This window comes from Emys orbicularis, chromosome 5 (assembly GCF_028017835.1).
Source record: "Emys orbicularis isolate rEmyOrb1 chromosome 5, rEmyOrb1.hap1, whole genome shotgun sequence".
Classification (NCBI taxonomy): Eukaryota; Metazoa; Chordata; order Testudines; family Emydidae; genus Emys; species Emys orbicularis.
In genome coordinates, this window is record NC_088687.1 from 118940575 (window position 1) to 118965339 (window position 24765).

The 24765-nt window shown below is 42.6% G+C and overlaps 1 protein-coding gene across 1 annotated transcript in view; it reads right to left on the reverse strand.

The window, feature by feature from the left end:
• Positions 1–1345: 1345 nt before the first annotated feature.
• The window catches only part of LOC135879639 (proton channel OTOP1-like), a 32481-nt gene continuing 9061 nt past the window's right edge, over positions 1346–24765 (reverse strand). Inside the window, exons 3-6 of the mRNA XM_065405696.1 lie at positions 21038–21096; positions 15740–15870; positions 7864–8798; positions 1346–1516 (exon numbers count right to left, since the gene is read on the reverse strand). Coding sequence (XP_065261768.1) covers positions 1346–1516; positions 7864–8798; positions 15740–15870; positions 21038–21096 — 1296 coding nt within the window. The remainder of the gene's footprint in view (positions 1517–7863; positions 8799–15739; positions 15871–21037; positions 21097–24765) is intronic.

Sequence of the window (24765 nt, forward strand, 5' to 3'; positions counted from 1 at the left end):
TTTCATAAAATAAACAGATTGAGCTCCCTAAGCTCTCACTGTAAGGAACTTTGTCCAGCCCTAGCAGCACTTATACCCCAGCAGTTGGTGTGGTATAAAGGAACTTGAAAAACTGGTACACTTAACAGTAAAAGGCAGGGTGGGAGTAAACAATATTTATCCCTGTTACCCCTTTCCTTGTGGATAGGTTATTCCATAACGGTGTATGGCAAGTTTCTTGCTCCTTCCCCTGAAGCATCGGGTACTGGCCACTGTGAGAAACCACTGGACCACTAACCTGGTTCAGTATAGCAGTTCCTATGTTCCTGACACCACATATTCATGGTTACAGTAGCTCATGAAAAATAACAATTGTACTTTTGTCTTTCTGTGTGATCTTCCACCCAAGGATCCTGCCAAGCTTCACGGGCATTATTAGCTAAGACTCACGGCACCAGTGTGAGATAAATAGATATTATTATCCTCATTTTACAAACTGGAGAACTGAGGTACAGAGAAACTAAGAAACGTCTCCGAAGTCACGTGGAAAGTTTGTGGCAGTGCTGGGACTAAACACAGGTCACCTGGAGCTGAACATAAACTACAAGATTAGCTTTCCCCTCAAACAGTTTCAAAGATCTGGAAACCAACCTGAACAATTAAAAGAAATTAACTTTATTCATTAGTTATTTCATATAGTAAGTATAAAACAATGGGAGTTCATGAATAAAATCATGTTTAACTCATAAGGAATTATATACAGTACCATATCTAAATCTATACAGTGTCTGTACTTTCATACAGTGTACTCAGGAAGATGATAACATATTATTTTTCTCATTCCGAAAATTAAACAGAATTTTCCCCATCTAAATAACAGATTATGTTTCCAGTTTATATTATAAGACATTTTGCTAAAAATTGAGGGTGAGATTTTCAAAGGTGCCTAAGTAATTTAGGAGCGTAGGTCTGATGGAAAGGCAATGGGATCTTTGCTCCTAATTTTTGAAAAATCCCATCCAGAGGCAACATTCAGAGGAGAACTGCATCAATACAAATAACACAGAAAATATATCTTGTTTCCACATGTTGAGCCTCAGATGCTTTAGACAGCAAAAGATTCAGACACATTTTGGTTAACTTTACTCTACAATAATATTGAAAAGTCTGTCTTAAAAAAAAAGTACAATAAAATGTGGGGGGGAATGAATTATATTGAATATTAAGTTCTATTAACTATAGTTTTGTTTATTAAAATAGTTGTAGAACCTGTTAATATCAAACAGCTGCTGGTGTATTCATTCTTTCACCCTTTCATTTATTCAGCCATGCATTCAACCAATTGTTCACTGAGACTCTTTATAGATTAAGTTTTGCAATTGACCTCAAAGAGCGAGGCAGCTGAATGCATACGATAGAAAATAGAAAAAGGCATTGCAAGGTTAACAACAATTATCCAAGGTTCAAAGCCAAAAACTATTTCTTCCAGTCCATTGTCATACTCTGGGCGGCAACCAAATGCTGGTGGAATCCAAAGCTGCATGGAAAGAAAACAACATTGGTATCAGTCATCATCATCATCTTCATCAAGTGATGCTTGCCTATTGTGACTGTGGTATGACATACTCATTCCTTCTATACTGCAAATGAACCAATATCATTTGGTGTCAAAGATCGCTGAGCCCAATTCTCCATTCACATGGATTTCAGCAGTTACTCCGGGTTCATTCCAGTGTAAGCAAGCAGAGAATCGGGCCCTCTGTCTTGCTTAAAGGTAACAGATTTGGCCTGAGTTCCTATTCCATATAATACATTAAAAGGTGGCTTGTAATGCAAGACTGTGTTGCACTTACAATATAATGTATATTGCTTAATTCCATAGCAAGATTGCTGGAAAGTACAATTTCCAGTTTTTAGGGCCAGATTTTAAAGGTATTTAGGGGTTGTTCCAGTCAACATTCACAGCCTGAGGCTATGGCTACCCTGGTGCTTTACAGCGCTGCAACTTTCTCGCTCAGGGGTGTGAAAAAACACCCCCCTGAGTGCAGCAAGTTACAGCGCTGTAAAGCGCCAGTGTAAACAGAGCCCCAGCGCTGTAAGCTAATCCCCTCGTGGAGGTGGAGTACCTGCAGCACTGGGACAGCTTTCTCCCAACGCTGGCGCGTGACCACACTCGCACTTCAAAGCGCTGCTGCGGGAGCGCTCCCGCGGCAGCGCTTTGAAGTGTCGAGTGTAGCCGCGGCCTAAGTGAATGAGACAAGTAAGTCTTATTTTCAAGAGCTATTTAGGCATATAGCAGCCTAAGTCCCGCTGACTTTCAATGCAACTTGGGCTCCTAAGGGCCAGAATTTTAAAGGTGTTTAGGTGTCTAAAATGCAGATAGGTGCCTAGTGGGATTTTTCAAAGTGCCCAGGCAGAGTTAGGTGCATAGGGGCTTCTGAAAATCCCACTAGAAAAAACCTGTCTGCATCTTTAAACACCTAAATATCTTTAAAAATCTGGCCTCAGGCACCTATCTTCATCTTCAGATACCTAAATAACTTTACAAATTTTGCCCTTAGGCCTTGCAATGCTGAGCAGAGCAATGCCTAAATACCTTTAAAACTGGGGCCTTAGTGACTTTTATAAAACAATTCCACAGCAAGTAAATGAACCCTTCTCATCAAGGGATTCTTGCCTCAATGTGTGAACATAATTAATGGTTACTTTAAGGAGACCTACATTTGTTATTGAGATGACAGATAAATAAACCCCTTAGGCCACATTACACTGGGAAGTTTTACAAAAAAAATTCCCACAGGTGGTATCACAGGGACAACTGAACTGGTCTTAGCACTAGTGTGAGCCCTAGTATAAACAAGGATCCCATGGAAGGGCCCATTTTTACCATCATATTAAACCTATAATTTGGGGCTAGTTATTTCACAGAATATGGTCCTATCATGGAAGGTGATGAGTGCTTTCAGTTGAGGAAGTTCAGTATGTTGCAGAATCAGGCCCATAGTGTTTCTGGTTTGTGGGGAAGGGGGTTTGTTATGAACACCAGAGTTACAAACTGACTGGGCAACCACAGACAGCAACCAGTCAGGCAGCAACAGAGGGTTTTTTTTTTTAAAAAGTAAATACCTCCATTTCTGAGGTGTTTATAACTCTGATGTTCTACTGAATGTACAGTAAAATTTTACATAACTACGTACAAGGGTTAGCCTAAAAATGTATTAATTGCGGCAGCAGCTGCTCATACCCAAGCTTAAAAAAAAAGGGACTTTAATGGGTTTTGTATTGTCAGTGTCCTCAAAGCAAATCTGTTTGGCAGACTGGGTAGTGGCACTGGCTAGTCACCCACGTACAATCTCATCTGAGACTCAGGCAGCTAGCCCAGGCTGCTGCGAGCACCACTAAGACTACACTGCTATTTTCCGCACACTAGTTCAATCAAAAAGTTAATGCATGTACCCAAGCTGGAAATTACATCTCCAGCTACAGAGCAGATGTACCCTAAAAAAGGAAACTGTGAAGTCATAATGATGTGGATATGTCATCATTCTCAGAATGGGGAGGGGGCTGCCTGGCTGACATGTAATGGCAGAGAGCTAAAAAGTGACAATTTTTAAGTGCTTATATACAAATGCTAGAAGTCTAAATAATAAGATGGGTAAACTAGAGTGATTCGTATTAAATGAGGATATAGATATAATAGGCATCACAGAAACTTGGTGAAATGAGGATAATCAATGGGACACAGTAATACCAGGGTACAAAATATATCAGAAGGACAGAACAAATCATGCTGGTGGGGGAATGGCACTATATGTGAAAGAAAGCATAGAATCAAATGAAGTAAAAATCTTAAATGAACCAAATTGTACCATAGAATCTCTATGGATAGTAATTCCATACTTGAATAATAAGAATATAGCAGTAGGGATATACAACCGACCTCCTGACCAGGATGGTGATAGTGATTGTGAAATGCTCAGGGAGATTAGAGAGGCTATAAAAATAAAAAACTCAATAATAATGGGGTATTTCAACTATCCCCTATTGATTGGGTACATGTCACCTCAGGTCACAGAGATAAAGTTTCTTGACACCTTAAATGACTGCTGCTTGGAGCAGCTGGAACCCACAAGAGAAGAGGCAATTCTTGATTTAGTCCTAAGTGGAGCACAGGATCTGGTCCAAGAGGTGAATATAGCTGAACCACTTAGTAATAGTGATCATAATATAATTAAATTTTAGCATCCCTGTGGCAGGGAAAAAGGAAAACACCACAGCAGCCCACCATGGTAGCATTTAATTTCAGAATGGGGTACTACACAAAAATTAGGAAGTTAGTTAAACAGAAATTAAAAGGCACAGTGCCAAAAGTGAAATCCCTGCAAGCTGCATGGAAACTTTTTAAAGGCACCATAATAGAGGCTCAACTTAAACGCATACCCCAAATTAAAAAACATAGTAAGAGAACCAAAAAAGTGCCACCGTGGCTAAACAACAAAGTAGAAGAAGCAGTCAGAGGCAAAAAGGCATCCTTTTAAAAATGGAAGTTAAATCCTAGTGAGGAAAATAGAAAGGAGCATAAACTCAGGCAAATGAAGGTAAAAATATAATTAGGCAGGCCAAAAAAATATTGAAGAACAGCTAGCCAAAGATTCAAAAAGTAATAGCAAAAAAAAAAATTAAGTACAAAAGAAGCAGGAAGCCTGCTAAACAACCAGTGGGGCTACTGGACAATCAAGATGCTAAAGGAGCACTCAAGGACATTACGGAGACACTAAATGAATTCATCAGTCTTCACGGCTCAGGATGTGAGGGAGATTCTCAAATCTGAGCCATTCTTTTTAGGTGACAAATCTGAGGAACTGTCCCAGATTGAGATGTCATTAGAGGAGGTTCTGGAACAAATGGATAAATTAAACAGTAATATGTCACCAGAACCAGGTGGTATTCACCCAAGACTTCTAAAGGAACTCAAATGTGAAATTGCAGAACTACTAACTGTGGTTTGTAACCTGTCATTTAAATCAGCTTCTGTACCAAATGACTGGAGGATTGCTAATGTGACGCCAATTTTTTAAAAGTGCTCCAGAAGTGATCCTGGCAATTACAGGCCAGTAAGTTTGATTTCAGTACCGGGCAAACTGGTTGAAACTATAGTAAAGAACAGAATTGTCAGACACATAGATTAACATAATTTGTTGGGGAAGAGTCAACATGGTTTTTGTAAAGGGAAATCATGCCTCACCAATCCAATAGAATTCTTTGAGGGGGTCAACAGGCATGTGGACAAGGGGGATCCAGTAGATATAGTGTACTTAGATTTTCAGAAAGCCTTTTACAAGGTCCCTCACCAAAGGGTCTAAGTTGTCATGGGATAAGAGGGAAGCTCCTCTCATGGATCAGTAACTGGTTAAAAGATAGGAAACAAAGGGTAGGAATAAATGGTCAGTTTTCAGAATGGAGAGAGATAAATAGTCGTATCCCTCAGGGGTCTGTATTGGGCCCAGTACTATTCAACAGTGAGGTGGCAAAATTTGCAGATGATACAAAACTACTCAAGCTAGTTAAGTCCAAAACAGACTGTGAAGAGCTACAAAGGGATCTGTGATGGGGCATCTGCCCCACACTGGCTCATAAGGGGTTAATAAAGCCCTAGGGCGGCTGTGCAGGAGGCAGCCAATTAGAGAGGGGCTGCGAGGAGCAGCCAATCAGGGCTGGGCTGGCCCATATAAGAAGGGCTGCAGAACAGAGCAGCTTCAGTTGCTCCCTGGAGATCAAGGAGAAAGAATGCTAGCACCTTAGACAGAGCAGTGCTGGGCAGGATCAGGGGAGTGAGAGTGAGCTCCTGGCTGACTGGCATGCTGAGGCCCTGAGATAAGGGTGGAGATGGGGCTGCGGGGAAGTGGTCCAGGGAAGTAGACTGAGAGGTTGGAGGAGATGCAGCATGTGGCTGCCATTCTACAGGGTCCCTGGGTCAGGACCTGAAGTAGTGGGCAGTCCTGGGTCCTCCCCTCACTCCCCCCTCGCCACTGAGGAAGTGGCTGGACTGAGGGACTGCAATATTGTCCCCCCAGAAGGGGGGAGCACAGAGTGTGGCACAGCTGGAGGGCTGTGACCTGAAGGGGACATCACAGTCCTTGGAGGGACATGGGTCTTGGAGCAGAAGTGATGGCAGTGAGACTCCACCAGAAGAGGGTACACTGTTAGCAGAGCTGATCCCTGGGACATCCCGCTGGGGGTGCTGCAGTGGCGAGTCCCACCCCAGCACAGAATCTCACAAAACTGAGTAACTGGGCAACAAAATGGCAGGTGAAATGTAAAGCATAAATGCAAAGTAATGCACACTGGAAAACATAATCCCAACTATACATACAAAATTATGGGGTCTAAATTAGCTGTTACTGCTCAAGAAAGAGATCTTGGAGTCACTCTGGATAGTTCTCTGAAAACATCCACTCAATGTGCGGCAGCAGTCAAAAAAGCAAACAAAATGTTGGAAATCATTAAGAAAGGGATAGATAATAAGAGAGAAAATATCATATTGCCTCTATATAAATCCAAGGTCCGCCCACATCTTGAATACTGTGTGCGGATGTGGTCTCAAAAAAGATATATTGGAATTGGGAAAAGTTCAGAAAAGGGCAACAAAAATTATTAGGAACAGCTTCCATATGAGAACAAATTAATAAGATTGGGGCTTTTCAGCTTGGAAAAGAGACAACTAAGGGGAGGGATAGCTCAGTGATTTGAGCATGGGCCTGCTAAACCCAGGGTTGTGAGTTCAATCCTTGAGGGGGCCACTTAGGGATCTGGGGCAAAATCAGTACTTGGTCCTGCTAGTGAAGGCAGGGGGCTGGACTCTATGACCTTTCAAGGTCCCTTCCAGTTCTAGGAGATGGGATATCTCCATTAATTTATTTAGTTATTATATGATAGAGGTCTGTAAAATCATGACTGGTGTGGAGAAAGTAAATAAGGAAGTAGTATTTACTCCTCATAACACAGGAACTAGGGGTCACCAAATGAAATTAATAGGCAGCAGGTTTAAAACAAAGAAAACGAAGTATTTCTTCACACTATGCATAGTCAACCTGTGGTTCTCTTTGCCAGAGGATGTTGTGAAGGCCAAGACCATAACAGGGTTAAAAAAAGAACTAGATAAATTTATGAAGGATAGGTCCGTCAATGGCTATTAGCCAGGATGGGCAGGGATGGTGTCCCTAGCCTCTGTTTGCCGAACCTGGGAATGGGCAACAGGGGATGGATCACTTGATGATTTCCTGTTCTGTTCATTCCCTCTGGGGTACCTGGCATTGGCCACTGTCAGAAGACAGGATACTGGGCTGGATGGACCTTTGGTCTGACCCAGTATGGCCATTCTTATGTTATGTTCATGTCTGTCTGACAAAAACAATAAATTGACTGACAACTATTAAGTGGCCAATATGAAATGGATTGGGAGTCTTCTATTGGACCACTATCCACACTATAACTGTGACTAATTACATCCTGTCTTGTTAGCAGTCGCAACAGAAAGACTAAGGATGGAGACCGAATTATTCTTTTCTCCTCTGTAAGTAATCCTCCAGATCATTTTGGGGGCACATTGACAGGGCAGAGTTTCAGAGATCACTGCCTGTGCCATTCCTGTACTGTGGATAAACAGACTTTAGTCTGCAAGGTTAAATACCTTCTCCCATGCCTATTCCACTTCTAAGTAGACATTATTCCCCAATGGTGCAGTCAATCCACCTCCTTTCACAAGCACTAGAATTCACTTATTATAAAGAGTAAAACTGAGTAACATTAATATTCTTCTCAGTCTTGGTGGTTTTAGGGAGCTTTTTGGTATTAATTTTGTGAATTACATTCAATATACCTTACCGAAAGATTACACAGGAATAAAAATGCTGCAATGTTCTTCAGGATTCTCCTCTTATTGTTAACTGAGTTTCGACTGTACAGTGAGAAATCGGAGGTTGAGTGTGTGACTGGACTGCTAGCTTGACTCCTGACTTCACCAAAACCATCACCGCCACTTCTTTCTCTCATGTAGATATTCCCATCAAACATGTATGGAAACTTTCCATTGTCCATATCAGCTGCTCCACTGTAAATTTCTTTGTATGATGGGGTAAGTGACAGAGTGCTCCCACTGGATACAGTTACTATTCGAAGAGTTTTAATATCATCATTCACCTTTTCCTGTTCGCGATGTATGGACTCAATGATAAAGAGATTCTGAATATATTTCTCAATAATAACCAGGATGGAATAAGGAAGATTGTACCATGTGTATTTCGGATGAGACTGGGCACAGATAATCGCTAGGATAGAACCCCAAGAGAGGAGCCAGGAACCTGAAGCTGTGCCAACTAATAGGTCTGCATCAAGTTTCCTGGCAGGATTTTTTGAATTATCCATTGATCTTTCTTCTAGTCTGTAAATTAGAAGGGCGACAATTCCAGCTGCACACATAAGAGTCAGTACGGAGATAGCATATAAGTAAAACATAGTAAGTGCTAACTCACTCTTGATTTTCGAACGTCCTATCTGAATTAAGTACACAACAACGACTGCTATTGTGCTAATCAGCACAATTAGTCCAAAAATCGTGCCCACTGTTATGCCATGAAACTTGAACAGTATTTTGTGTTGTTGGTGGTGTTCTACTTTGCGTCCGATATTCTTCCACAGGACATAGAGCATTGTGGATGCTAAAATATGATACTCTATGTTGAAGGGATAAAGGTAATACATTCCTTGAGAAAATATCGAACAGAGAGTTGTTGTACAATTACATTGGGGTGCATGGTCATCTAAAACAAAAAAAAAGGAGAAAGAGATTAGAATTTGTTGTGAAATAAATGTTTTTTCTTTTAAATGAGACAACCACAACAGGGAGAATAATGATTTCAGTCAAACAGCTCATGTCGTACATTTAGTCACCTGCTAAAAAAAAAAAATTAGCTGCGTGTTGGACACTAAAATCACTAGTCTGAGAGCAACTTTTGCACCTCCTCCAAAATTTGAACTATAGCCTTATTACAATTTCTAGGCAAAATCCTTATAAAAAATGAATGTTAAACATTCACAGACATCTCTTAAAGTTCAGCACAGTTTTGAGGGAACAATGTATTTAAAATATTTAAGATCCCAAACGAGTAGGGGCTTGATTCTGCTTCCATTCTGCAGATGAAACTCATACAGAAGCCAATAGGAGTTCCATATCGGGAACAGATGCAGAATTGAGTCCTAACTGTTTAGGGGCCTAGTTCCCCTTTCAGTTATACACCAATGTAACTGCACTGACTTTATTCCTGATTTACACATGTGTAAGTGATAGGATAATTGGTCTTTATATACTTACACTTAAATATTACCAATATTTTAATTTAAAATAAAATATTTAAAAATCAATTCCCTTCCCATTTCTCTACCAAACTGTGAATTATGGCTTCTACCACCTGTTGTAGGGAAAACACAGGCTCAATCTTGTCAGGATAGTAAAGGAGAAACTAATTATCACTTTTATTTTGCATTGAATTTATCTGTAATATATAAATTTACATATATGGGACAAATTTTCAAACAGGTCACAACTATAGTGTACTTAGACTTTCTGAAAGCCTTTGACAAGACCCCTCATCAAAGGCTGTTAAACAAACAAACCAGCCCTGGGATAAGAGTGAAAAGTCCCCTCATGGATCAGTAACTGGTTAAAAGATAGGAAACAAAGTTTAGGAATAAATGGACAGTTTTCACAATGGGGAGAGGTAAATAGCAGCATCCCCCCAATGATCTGTACTGGTACCTGTGCTGTTCAACATAAGAACATAAGAATGGTCATACTGGGTCAGACCATTGGTTCAACTTGCCCAGTATGTTGTCTTCTGACAGTGGCCGGTGCCAGATGCTTCAAAGGGGAGTGAACAAAACAGGCCACTTTATCGAGTGATCCAGTTCCTGTCACCCAATCCCAGACTCTAGAAGTCAGGTGTTTTGGGACACCAAGTCCAAGTACACTATATAGCCACTGGATCACCCTTGTTCACATGTTTGTTGACCCCCCTCAAAGAAGTCTAACAGATTGGTGAAACATGATTTTCATTTACAAAACCATGTTGACTCTTCCCCAACATATCATGTTCATCTATGTATCTGATAATTCTGTTCTTTACTATAGTTTCAATCAATTTGCCTAGTACTGAAGTTAGGCTTACCAGCTTGTAATTACCAGGATCACCTCAGTAGCCTTTTAAAAAAATCAGCTACACATTAGCTACCCACCAATCATCTGGTACAGAGGCTGGTATAAGCGATAGGTTACATATCAGTTAGTAGTTCTACAATTTCATATTTGAGTTCCTTCAGAACTCTTGGATGAATACCATCTGGTCCTAGTGACTTACTGCTCTTTAATTTATCTATTTGTTCTAAAACTTCCTCTATTGACACCTCAAACTGGGACAGTTCCTTAGATTTGTCACCTAAAAAGAATGGCTCAGGTAGGGTGACCAGACAGCAAGTGTGAAAAATCAGGTCAGGGGGTGAGGGGTAATAATAGGAGTCTATATAAGAAAAAGACCCAAAAATCGGGACTGTCCCTATAAAATCGGGACATCTGGTCACCCTAGGCTCAGGTGTAGTAATTTCCCTCACATCCTCTGCAGTGAAGACCAATGCAAATAATTCATTTCGCTTCTCTGCAATAGCCTTGTCTTCCCTGAGTGATCCTTTAGGACCTCAATTATCCAGTGGCCAGAATTTATGCTTCTTTCTATTTTCCTCAGTAGAATTTTACTTCAAATTTTTAAAAGATATCTTTCTGTTTCTAACCACATCTTTTACTCTGTTGTTTAGCCATGGTGACATTTTTGGTCTTCTTACCGTTTTTTTTTTTTGGAGGGGCGGGGGGGAGATATACATTTAGTTTGAACCTCTATTGTGGGTTTTTTTTAAATCTTCCATGCAGTTTGCAGGCATTTCACTCTTGTGACTATTCTTTTTAATTTCATCTAACTAGCCTCCTCATTTTTGTGTAGTTCCCCTTTTTGAGGTTAAATGCTACTGTGGTACCCTACAAGGATGTTAAATTTAACATGTTCATAAATGACCTGGAAAAAGGGGTGAATAGTGAGGTGGCAAAATTTGCAGATGATACAAAATTATTCAATATAGTTAAGTCCATAGCTGACTGTGAAGAGTTACAGAGGGATCTCCTAAACTGGGTGACGGTGACAAAATGGCAGATGAAATTAAGTGCTGATAATTGAAAAATAATGCACTTTGGAAAAAATAATCCCAACTATACATACAAAATGTTGCAGTCTAAATTAGCTGTTACCACTCAAGAAAGAAATTTTGGAGTCATCATGGATAGTTCTCTGAAAACATCCATTCAATGTGCAGCAGCAGTCAAACTAACAGAATGTTAGGAACCGTTATGAAAGGGATATATAATAAAAATATCTAAAAAGAAAATATCATAATGCCACTATTTAAATCCATGGTATTCCCACACCTGGAATACTGTGTGCAGTTCTGGTTGACCCATCTCAAAAAAGATGTATTAGAATTGGAAAAGGTGTAGAGAAGTGCAACAAAAATGATTAAGGGTATGGAACAGCTTCTATACATGGAGAGATTAAAAAGCATGGTACTTTTCGTCTTAGAAGAGACAACTAAGGGAGGATATGATACTGATTTATAAAATCATGAATGGTATGGAGAAATTGAATAGGGAGGTGTTATTTACCCCTTCACATACACAAGAAGTAGGAGTCACCCAATGAAATTAATAGGCAGCAGGTTTAAAACAAACCTAAAGAAGCAGTTCTTCACACAACACACAGTCAACCTGTGGAATTCATTGCCAGGAGATGTTGTGAAGGCCAAAAGTATAACTGGGTTAAAAAAAGAATCAAATAAGTTCATGGAGGATAGGTCTATCAATGGCTATTAGCCAAAATGGTCAGAGACGAAACCCCATGCTCCCTAAACCTCAACCTGTCAGAAGCTGGGACTGGACGAGAGGAATCATTCAAATTACCTTGTTCTGTTCTTTCCCTCTCTCTGAAGCAACTGGAACTGGCCACTGTCAGAAGGCAGGATGCTGGGCTAGAGGGACCATTGGTCTGACCTAGTATGGCTGTTCTTATGTGCTAACTTGGGTCTAAAATTTCACCCACAAATATTTGTGCCTGTGGGGGTTTTGTTTTTAGTGCGAACTACACAGAGGTGCAAACAGAGAGTTCTCAAATCAGTACTTGATGTGGAACACATGTTAATATAGAGATTGTCTCATCAATCACCTACTTCAGTCATCCACAATTGCATGGACTATGTTTTATGATTTGCAATTGCATCTCTTCTGTGGCAACCACAGCCATTTATCACATAGAAAAGTAATACAGTAGAACCTCAGACACCTGGACACCTTGGGAATGGAGGTTGTCCATAACTCTGAAATGTCCGTAACTCCAAACAAGACCTTACGGACTTCAGCCACTGGGGGAGGGGGCATTGGGGCTGCAGCCATGCGGGGAAGGGGGGGCAGAGCTCTGGGTAGGGGGCGGTCCGGGCTTCTGACCGTCGGGAGCATTAGAGCTCAGGCCTTTAGATCTGGAAGTAGCGATGGGGCTTGGGGCTTCAGCCTTGTGGCTCTGCTCCTGGTTTCAGCCTCATGGGCAGGGGAAGGTGGGGTGCCAGGGTTCGGGGCTTCAGCCCTGTGGCTCCGTTCCTGGCTTCTGCCCTGGGGGGGCTGGGGCTCGGGGCTCCCCATGGCTCCATTCCCAGTTTCAGCGAGGTGGAGGGGACATGCTAGAGGTCAGGGCTTTAGCTATGGGGGGAATGCTGGGGCTGAAATCAGCGCTCCCCTTATAGCTAAAGCCCTGAGTCCTGGCACCCCCCCATGGGGCTGAAGCCAGGAAAGGAGCCACAGGACTGAAGCCCCAAGCCCCAGACTGAAACCAGGAGCGGAGCCATGGGGCTGAAGCCCCAAGCCCCAGTGCTCCCCCCCAGATCTAAAGCCCTGAGCCCTGGTGATCCCAAGGGTCAGAAGCCATGACCCCCACCCTGCCCAGAGCCCTGATTCCCCCCCCACCCTGTGGCTGCAGCCTTAACCCCCACCCCCCAGCTGAAACCCTGAGCCCCAGGGCTAAAGTCCCAAGGCAGTAACGTATTTGCTTTTTTTGTGTCTGTGTGCGTCTCTGCTGCTGCCTGATTACTTCCGGTTCCAGAGGGTGTCCGGTTGACTGGTAAGTCCAGAACTCTGGTGTTCATATCTTTGAGGTTCTGAATGTTTTGAATGTAGTTTAGCTGTCTCTAAATGCAATTTAACAGATGGAAACTAGGAGGGAAGCCAATAACCTGCTCTCTACTGGACGCTGGCATGTTCTCCACAGACCACCAGTGCTCTATGCAGTACAACTGGAGAAAATCTCTGAACTACATATCTAAATACTGGATCTGCAGCAGCAATCAGGTAATGCGGCATCTGGATTCTATTTGTACCTGTACGGGATAAAACTTGTAAATTGTAGGTATAAAACTGTGGGTCCAATTTCAGAGGTAGTTTTTGAAAATGTCAACTATATTATTAATAGGGTGACCAGGTGTCCGGTTTTCAGAACACTCGGTTGAAAAGGGACCCTGGCACTCCGGTCAGCACCGGCTATTGGAAGCTGGAGAGGGCAGTGCCTGCAGGCGAGAGCAGCGCACAGAGCCGCCTGCGCACCTCTCCCTAGGAGTCAGACCTGCTGCTGGCTGCTTCCGGGGCGCAGCGCAGTCCGCGCTGCCAGGACAGGCAGGAAGCCAGCCTTAGCATCCCCACTGCACCGCTGACTGGGAGCCGCCGCAGGTAAGCCCGTGCCCCAACCCGGTACCCCAATCCCCTTCCACAGCTCTGAGCCCCCCCCAAACCTGGAACCCCCTTCTGCACCTCAAGCCCCTCATCTCCAGCTCCCGCCCAGAGCCTTGACCCAACCCCCAGCCCTGAGCCCCCCCAAAACCCGGAGCTCCCTCCTGCACTTCAAACCCTGCATCCTCAGCCCCACCTCAGAGCCTGCACCCCCAGCCAGAGCCCTCACCCCTCTCTCACCCCAACCCCGCAGCCCCAGCCCAGTGAAAGTGAGTGAGGGTGGGAGAGAGCAAGCCACCAAGAGAGGAGGAATGTAATGAGTGGGGGTCAGGCCTCGGGTGAAGGGGCGGGGCTTCGAGGAAGGGGCAGGGCTAGGGTGTTCGGTTTTGTGCCAATAGAAAGTTGGCAACCCTAATTATTAAGTATATTTTTTACCAGTTTTGGAATTTACCTTGAACTCTACTGTGAGTAATGGAAAATTGCAAACTATTTTCAGCTAATCTGCAATAGAGAGAGACAAAAATGTGGTTGGTTTGGAAAAACTAAAACAAGGGGTTGTTAAGATCCAGGTGCTATTGGATTCACTCGGGAAAAAATATTTACACCAAAGCTGCAAGCCTATTCACTCCTTGCATATCTCTGGCTCTCTTCCCCGTCACCTGCAGTGAGGATTAGCATGATCCCAAACAATCCTGCAGAACAATTTTGGGAGCAGAAGAGAAGTACCCTCACCTGCAGAGTGCATTTATCTCCCATTTAAGCTGCTGACTACCCTCAACTTCCCTTGATTTCACTGGGAGTTGATGGTGCTCAGCACCTCAGAGGATCATGTTCAGAATTTGTCAAAGTCTGTGACATATTATCAGTGGAGAAAATTGTCCATTATGAGAAGAGACTCTTACAATACAGAAGGCAAACCAGCCCTGACCTACAGAATCTTTATTTCAGTAGCGCTAATTGGCGGGGGCTGGGTAAGCGGAGGAGGAGGGCGAATGCTGCTCCACCCCCTCCCCAAGGGTTTTGCACTCGCTTACAGTTCCATAGGCTGCAGAGCAGGGAGGGAGGTGCACAGCACTTTTAAGCAGTGGTCCAATACTAAATAAGTACAGCTGCTGCCAGAGTGGTCTGGAACATCGCTTCAGCTGTGCGGTCGCAATGCCACTGAAATTTGACCTCCCCCGCTCTCCCCCCACCCTGGTGCACCGGAAGTCGGTTCCTGTACGGTGGAGTGCAGAGAAGTCTGCTGAGAATTCAACTCCTGGTGCCACTGGCTCATGTACTGTGTTAGTAAAAGAGAGGAGAGTCTCCCCAGCCAAGGGAGACCCTGCAGGAAGAGGACCAGAGAATGAGTGGGGACCAGAGCAGGGTCCCGGGGGGGGGTGGGACAGGGGCTGGAGTTTGCTTCCCCTCCTTAAGAAATATCTGCATTGGTGCCACTGGAGCAGTTCCATTGAATTCAGTGGGACTCCTCACCTGACAGGCTTTGCAGGGTTGGGCCCATGTTATGAGAGATGCTTACCACTAGCAATATGGCACCAATTAAAAGCTCTTAACTACATGCTTTGTTCAATTACTCTCTGTGCTTTCTTACTGGATAGGTGCTTTGGGGATTTTATACAACAAAATAAATGTTTACAACGTGCCTTTTTTTTAGAGTCTGTGGACATTATTGTTACTCTGGCCCTGATTCACTAAGGTGCTGAGAACCATCAGTTCCCACTGAAGGAAATAGGAGTTGCAGGTGATCAGGACCATTATTATTATGTATGGACCATTGCAGGTGATCAGGACCTTATTATGTATGGTACGATACTTACCGTTGACCTGGTGGGACACCATATTTAGAATGATCATGCATTATAGCAGAACTTCCAAAAACATACCAACCCTTTAGCTTACCTATTGTTATGTTTCCAAAACCAAGTGTGATTAGTCTTTCCTTGTGTTCATTGAGTTGGTGTTTTGATTCTGTTAACACTCCGTTTGTCCACAGGAGTAAATTTGTAAACACGGAATGGATCACCCCAAACCTAGAAAATAGATTAGTTATTGATACCATCTGTACAAAGGATTTTACCCCATCTATCTGAAATGGAATCCATCACTTTTTACTGGGTACAAATATTGACACTACTTTACTCCTCAATGGCAGTAAAACAAATGCTAAACCGTCTCCTTACATTCATGGTGAAACAGGTTAGATAGGTGGGTCTTTCAGGATGTTATAAAAAGGCAGTGGTTTAATCTATTAAATTGCATTGTAAGTAGGATGCTGCTCTTATTTGCCACAATCTCTTGTACAATGGCATTGTTTATATTTATATGATGGCATTATTGCCAGGAATAGCATATGTCATTCTTTGGAAATAGTCATATATTATATAGCGACTTTCTGGGTGGGTTTATATGAAAGTTCACATTCATGACAACGATTTACTAATCTAAACAGGAATAGGTTTATGTTAATAGGCTCTACTGCTCCCACTCCTGCACAGGTATGTCAAAGCATTCTGCACTCCTTCCTCACACCCACTGTAGTCATCCTTTCCTTACAGAGATTCCCCTGCCTTCTCCAGATTCCACTCCATTCATTTCCATCTACAAATCCAACAAGATTTCCTGGTTGAAGTTGTCAAAGCCACATAGGGGAGTTAGCCACACAGTTACAATTAAAATAAATGGGAATTGTGTGGTTAAACACCCTAGGAGGCCTTGAAATCTCAATCTCAGAATGCGATCCAATGTGGGACAAGAGAAAGATGTCTGGGGTAAGCAGTGAGAGAATGGGTCAAACATAACAGTAATTGCAAACTGTGATGTTTTGACCCATTGTTGTAGAATACTGTGGTTTTTTTCTAAGAGTGAGCCAGTCTTGGTCCCTCCACTTCCCACTGCTTACTGCAGACTTCCTTCTCTTGCACCAAGTTTCAAATCTGTTTGCATTCCTTCTTCTGGCCAGCTTCTCTGATCAATTCTTCATCTTGCCTTTGCACAAAGTCCCCGATTCAGAGGTAACACACTATAAGCCATCTACTTATAAATAGATCTTATTTCACTATCTCACACTGCAAGCCTTATTTTGAAAATAAACTAAAAGAATAGTATTTTACATGATTAAACAAACAGAACAATATGTTTTAATGTCACACTGTATAGAGGTACTGCAGAGCATATAACAAAGGCTCTATTGTGCTGCTGCAGTGAAGCTAATAATGGAAGTAAAGAACTAGTACATCATAATTGTTTTCAAGAGCATTCCCACAGTTGTATGAACTGCCCCCAGATCCAACTAACAGTGTTAGTTAGTGGTATTGTGTGTGGATTTTCACAGTTGTGATGCATAAAATATGACTTTTTAATTCAGGATTCAGGAACCTGTCTAAAAATGAAAGCCAGGTCTGGTCAGATATTTATTATTTGTATAACATTAGCACTTGGAAGCCCCAATCAAGATCAGATCTCATTAGCTCTCTATTAAGACACAATGAGAGAAAGTCCCTGGCTCAAACAACTTACAATTTAAATGGACAAGACAAACAAAGGTGGGAGACAAAACATAGTGAAAGTGACTTGCCTAAGGTCACACGGCAGGTCAGTGGCAGAACCAGGAATAGAAACCAGCTCTCCTGGCTCCCGGGCCATTGCTGTATCTATTGGACCACACTGCCTCCCTAGCTCAAGACAGCACATTGGGTCAGCTCATACTGTCTCTCACTCTTTCTATTTCACTCCCCACAGTGACTGTGTAAGGTAGCTGAGTAATATGTGGAACAGACTTGCTAAGAGCCACAGAGGGGGTCATCACTGCTGGCAAGATTTGGATTTAGGAGTTCCTGGCTCCGACTACTGAACTTCGGTCACTGGACCACACCTGTCTCTACTCTATACGTCAGAAAGCCTTAGTAAATATAGTCATAGGACTTGGCTTATTTTCTTTTCTATATGTTTCCATAATTCTCATTGGTGTTCATGAGATTTATACACAAACCTAAAGAGAACAGAACCCATAAGCGAGGTTTCTGAGTCATTTTCTTATTTTGTTTTCTATAAATATTTGGCCAGTGCCTGTAGTTTGTTTAGCAGTCATGTTTCAGGAATCATTATGACATTTCATAGAATCATAGAAGATTAGGGTTGGAAGAGACCTCGGGAGGTCATCTAGCCCAACCCCCTGCTCAAAGCAGGACCAACACCAACTAAATCATCCCAGCCAGGGCTTTGTCAAGCCGGGCCTTAAAAAACCTCTAAGGATGGAGATTCCACCACCTCCCTAGGTAACCCATTCCAGTGCTTCACCACCCTCCTAGTGAAATAGTGTTTCCTAATATCCAACCTGGACCTCCCCCACTGCAACTTGAGACCATTGCTCCTTGTTCTGTCATCTGCCACCACTGGGAACAGCCGAGCTCCATCCTCTTTGGAACCCCCCTTCAGGTAGTTGAAGGCTGCTATCAAATTTCTCCTCACTCTTCTCTTCTGCAGACTAAATAAGCCCAGTTCCCTCAGCCTCTCCTCGTAAGTCATGTGCCCCAGCTCCCTAATCATTTTCGCTGCCTTCCACTGGACTCTCTCCAATTTGTCCACATCCCTTCTGTAGTGGGAGGACCAAAACTTGGACTCAATACTCCAGGTGTGGCCTCACCAGTGCCGAATAGAGGGGAATAATCACTTCCCTCGATCTGCTGGCAATGCTCCTACTAATGCAGCCCAATATGCTGTTGACCTTCTTGACAACAAGGGCACACTGCTGACTTATATCCAGCGTCTCATCCACTGCAATCCCCAGGTCCTTTTTTGCAGAACTGCTGCTTAGCCAGTCGATCCCCAGCCTGTAGCAGTGCATGGGATTCTTCCATCCTAACTGCAGGACTCTGCACTTGTCCTTGTTGAACCACATCAGATTTCTTTTGGCCCAATCCTCCAATTTGTCTGGGTCACTCTGGACCCTATCCCTACCCTCCAGCATACCTACCTCTCCCCCCAACTAAGTGGCATCCACGAACTTGCTGAGGGTGCAATCTATCCCATCGTCCAGATCATTAATAAAGTTGTTGAACAAAACCGGCCCCAGGACCGACCCCTGGGGCACTCCGCTTGATACCAGCTGCCAACTAGACATTGAGCTGTTGATCATTACTCGTTGAGCCCGATAATCTAGCTCGCTTTCCATCCACCTTTGTCAGGCATCACCAGATAAACTTGTTGGTTTACATCTGTGGTACTTCATCATTGTACAATACCATGCATGATGACAGTAGAATGGGCATTCTTTTTTATTCTTGCTGGAGATCTGACATTTAGGGGTGGAGGGTCCACTGAAGTCAATGATGCCACATGAAGATCTCAGGTAAAATTTTCAAATGTACCTATGTGAGTTAGGAGCTTAAATCCTACTGAAAGTCCATAAGACTTAGGTTTCTAAGTCACTTAGGCACTTTTGAACATTTTATCCCTGGCCACAATAAGTCTTTTTGCTGATTTCTTCCCCTTTCTAAATGGTGTTGCCTATATTTTTTATTACTTTTTCAATCATGGTTTAATTTTCTCTACTGGAATGCTGCCCACCTGTGCAGCCATAGTTTTAAGAAGTATTTTCATAGATACTACATAGTTTGACATTTCCATCCATTTAATTAAAAATAAAAAGAGCTATCACTAAGATATAGAGGATGCTGCTCTGTATTCCCACATCAAAGGCCCCGCTGGAGCCTTAAAGAAGAAGAAAGCCAAAAAGGATGGGGTGGGGAAAGCAGGAGTTGACACTAAAGGTTCAATCCTTCCTTCCTACCTGACTGTGTGTCTGTAATATTTTCTGAGTGCACATAAGCCTTATGCAGGCAAAACTCCCACTAAAGTTAATAGCAGCTTTTTAGGATTGGAACCTAAAAGAAGAATGGATTTTTTAAGGTAATTGTAAGGTAACTGGGCAGCTCAGGAACTTGGGGATGGGGTGTAAAAACATTTGTCTCATGATCATTGGTTCAGTTTGCCTGCAGTGTGAAATCAGATGGTGATCTCCATCCTCTGTCTGTAGCACAGTTGACACTTCTGCAAGCAGAGAGGAGACAGCTACCAGCACTATTGGTGTTGTTCCTTCCAAGCCAGAGTTCAGACACACTGAGCCTGATTTACAGAGATGCTGAGCAAACATAACTCCATAATTCCTGGAAATTGGGCCAACTTTTAGGGAGCTGGGTAGGAAAGTTTGAATTGGTGCTGTCTGTTCTATATGTATTTTGTGAATAAAGATATGGGTATAGTCTTTGTAATCTATTACTTTACACTATCTACCTTAGGCACTTATCTGGTCTCCATTAGCGTAGTATCTGAGCAACTCTCAATCTCTAATATATTTATCCTCATAACAGCCCTGTGAGGTAGGGAAGTGCTATTAATTCCATTGTACAGATGGGGAACTGAGGTAGAGAGAGATTACATGACTAGCCCAAAGTCACTCAGGAAGTCTATGGTAGAACAGAGAATTGAATCCAGGTCTTCCAAGTTCCGGGCTAGTGAATATAGTCCTCTATTTCAAGATCATCTGAGTGTATTTAGTGTTTCCGATTAATGGGATATGTAAATCACACTGTAGATGCCAAGGTCTGCCGTCAGATGTGTGCACAAATCCCTCTGACTTCAATGGGAGCTATATGGGCATACGTCAGAGCAGAATTTGTCCCACAGTATATTTGCACATTCATATCTGGTCCAAAGAAGGCATTCCCCCATAACAATTTAAGATGTTGTCAAACATGTGTCACTGAATGCAAGCTACTGCACACAGTGACTGATGCCAATAACCCTTCAGACAGCTAAATAAATTAAACATGAGACATACAGGTGATATTTCCTTACTCTGAGAAAGGTACGTGTAACTCCAAAGATGAAAAGTTACTATGCTGTAGCAGTCATGTCACATGATTTAATTAGTGGAAAAATTATGCATATTCTTTGACTATTTTTGTTAAAGTATAAACACTGTTTAAATTGAAAATATAAATTAAAAAATAATGATTCACCCTCTCACTTACGCCTGTAAATGGAATTGCACCCAATTTACACAAACATAAGTAAAAGTAGAATCAGACTCCAAAAATTTTCACTATTTGCATTTTTATATGATAATGCAATACATGTTAAAACAACATACATACAAACTAGAAGTAATGTTCCAGAGCTAAATCATATTCATTTTACCTTTCAAGTGTTTTGAAAGACTGGATAATATCCTTGGCATGACACCAAAGAAAATACACCTAAATGGAAATACAGATAAAATACAATCAGTTCATTTGGGTAAATGTCACTATATTTGTGAGTATTAACAAGGAAGATGGTTATACAGGAAAACACTGATGGCCAGATTCTCTGCTGGTGTAAATTGGTGCAGATCCATTGCCATCAGGCTCAATGGATCTGAAATGACCCTGGGCCCCCTGTGCCATTCACCCAGAACTTGCCTGCCACTCAGAAACCTAACATCGCTCATATACACAAGACAGTGGAACAGATTACAGTAGAAACTTCGTTAAACATGTCTCATCCAAAAGATATCCCATACTTTGAGTTTCTGTAGCTGGAAAGACTTTTATTTTTCATGTAGTGGTGAAAAATGCGAAGGAAAGTACCAGACCGACAGCACAGAAATATAAAGTTCTCTGTCCACAAGACAGGTATTGCAACTGCAACAGTAGCAGTGCTGCTATGTGCGTCTATCCTTCTCTGAGAGGAGCATTTTGATGGGTAAGAGGTTCGTACTGGTTCCCAACCCATACATCAGTGTTTCTTGGTTGAGGCTGCCAACAAAGTTTCTAATTAATAAAGTGCTTTCATCTTGCAGCACCTGTCAATTAGCAACCAGTATTATTAATTTAAAAGGTATAGGCCAGTACATTTACATTGGGCTTTACAGCATGATCAAGGGAGATGAATCCCCTGCCCCAAGGAACTTAAAGTCTAAAATAGACAACAATAACACACATGAAACAAATTATGAGATAACAGTTCAGATGAGAGATCATTGGTGAGGGGAACAAGGTAGGAAGAATTCCTGGAAGATGTGAGATTTTAGGAGAGCTATGAAGGAGAGCACAGTGAGGGCTCCAAGTGGACAAGTCATGGTCCATGAATAAAGTGGCTGCATGAGCAAAGGCAAGACGCCAAAAGAAGGAAATGGAAAGGAGAATGAGAGGAATGTAGGAAGTGAAAGTAAGAAGTGAGATCAGAGATGTAGGCAGCAGTGAGATTTATGTAGGGCCTGGTGAGGCTGAGAATGTTGAGAATGATGAGGTAAGAGACAGGTCAATGAAGGGATTCAAGGTGGAGAGGTTCTGTGAATAGCCTGCAGGGAGGAGAAGTGACTGTAGTAAGAGGAGGCCCTGAGATATAGCATCTGACGACAGTGACATACAGAAAGCAGGAGAGAAGGTTGGTAGTAATCAATCTGAGAGACAACCACAGCAGGTACAAAGGTTGTAGCAGCCAAGAGAGCGCAGAAAGGTCAGTTTTGGAGGATATTAAAGAGGCAGAGCACATCACTGGAGACTGGATCTGAGAGGTGGGAATGGGGGGGAGGAAAGAAGAATCAGATGATACTGAGGTCGTGGAAGGATAATGGAGTGAGACTTCAGGATTTAGTTCCCCATTGATGCAACCTAGTGGAATGAATGAGGAACGCAAGGTGATAGTGGAATGATATACCAGATTCCAAAGGGATGCTGGCATGGAATCTGGAGACATCAATCACAGTTAGGTTCCCAGAATACTGAAGTCTGACAATAGGGGAAGTGCTTGAAAAGGGGTCAGGCATAGAATCAGAATTTAAGGCCAGAAGGGAACACCAGATCATCTAGTCTGACCATCTGCATATCGCAAGCAACTAACACCCACACCCTCAACCCAACAACCAAAATTAGACCACAGTATTACAGACCACAGGACTCTAGACTATTATTTGCCACAGGCAGAGAACAGGAGAGACCGAGGTGCACCAGTGCCTGAGGCCCCTGCAATGGCAGGGACATGATTAAGTGAGATATACCCAGATAATCTTGGCAAGTGACCAGCATCCACATGCTGCAGAGGAAAGCAAAATACCCCCAAGGTCACTGACAATCTGACCTGGAAGAAAATTCCTTCCTGGCCCCACAAATGGCTGGTGATCATGTGATGTTGGGGACCCTGAGCATGTGAGCTCCCTGAGCTGGTGCCAGCCAGCCAAGAACCTGAGTGAGAGAGTGCTCAGTGCCACCTCACAGCTCTGGCCCATTGCATCCAATATCCCATATCCAGCTGTGGTAAGCAAGGAGATAAAAAACAAACAAAACAACCCAGAATAATTGAGGGGCTTGAGGTGGGAAGAGGAGAATCCCTTCCTGATCCCTGCAGATGGCTGGCTGAAACCCTGAAGCATGAGATTTTAGGAACATCAGACTTGAAGTGAGTCCCAAGACTTGCCCCTACCATCACAAGTAACCCTGTCATACAGTCACACTCATAAATTTGTCTAGCCCTCGCTTAAATCTAATTAAATTGTTTGGCCCCAAAAGTCCTACTGGGAGGCTGTTCCAGAACCTCATTCCTCTGCTGGGTAGAAACCTTCTTCTAATTTCTAGCCTGAATTTGTTCCTAACCAGTACATACCCATTTGTTCTTGCACCAATATTGTCCTTTAGCTTAAACAGCTCTTCACCCTCCCTGGTGTTTACCCACCAATGTATTTATAGAAAGCAGTCATAACCCCTCTCTGCCTTCTTTTTGCAAGGCTAAAAATACCAACATCTTCCAGTCTCCTCTCATAAGATAGGTCTTCCATTCCCCTCATCATCATAAGAACAGAAAAATGGTCATACTGAGTCAGACCAATCATCCATCTAGACCAGTATTTTGTTTTCCAACAGTGGCCATATCCAGATGCTTCAGAGAGAGTGAACAGAGCACAGCAATTCATAGTAGTGCTTTTCTACACCTTTTCCAGTTCTTATTTATCTTTCTTGAATATGGGTGACCAGAACTGTACACGGTATTTCAAAGGAGATCTTACCAGTGCCTTGTACAATGGCATTAATACTTCTCTATCTCGACTGGAAATGCATCACCTGATATCCTAGGATCACATTTGTCTTTTTTGCTGTCACATCATGTTGATGATTCATAGCCATCTTGTGATAGACCAACACAACCAGGACTTTATCCTCCTCTGTTTCTTCCAACTGATGAGCCCCTAGCTTATGGCAAAAAAATGTCAGACACTAAGTGCATGACTTTGCACTTAGTACTTTGAATTTCATCCCATTTGTATTACTCCAGTCGTCAGTCATCCAGATCTTCCTGTATAATATTCCGATCCTCCTCTGTATTGACGATGCCTCAAAACTTTATATCATCAGCAAATTCCACTAGCAGATGCCTACTTTTTGTGCCAAAATCACTAATAAAATTATTGAATTAGATTGGTCCCGAGACTTATCCTTGAGGAACTCCACTAGTAACCTACCTCTAGTCCAATAATTCACCTTTCAGCATAACCCATTGTTTTCGCACTTTTATCCACCTTATAATTCACCACCTTGTACTGATCCTCATCTTCTCTAATTTCACTAATAAGTTCCCATGTGGCATCAAGTTAAATGCTTTACTGAAGTCCAAGTATATTAGATCTAATGCCCTTCCCTTATCTAAAAATGGTTCTTTCTTCTCCACAGAACCTTTGAAAAGAACATTGCATGTCTGCTCTGTCTGATAATGGTCCCAGTGAAATGGAGTTCTGAGATGTCCAAAACACATTAATTAACAGTAAATTAAGGTTCAAATGTCCATTCATTCTGGGCACCTCAATTTTTGGTGCCAAACTTGAGATATCCAGGGCCTGATTTTCTGCAGTCCCCATTGACTTCAGCTAGAATTGTCCATGTTCAGCACCTTTG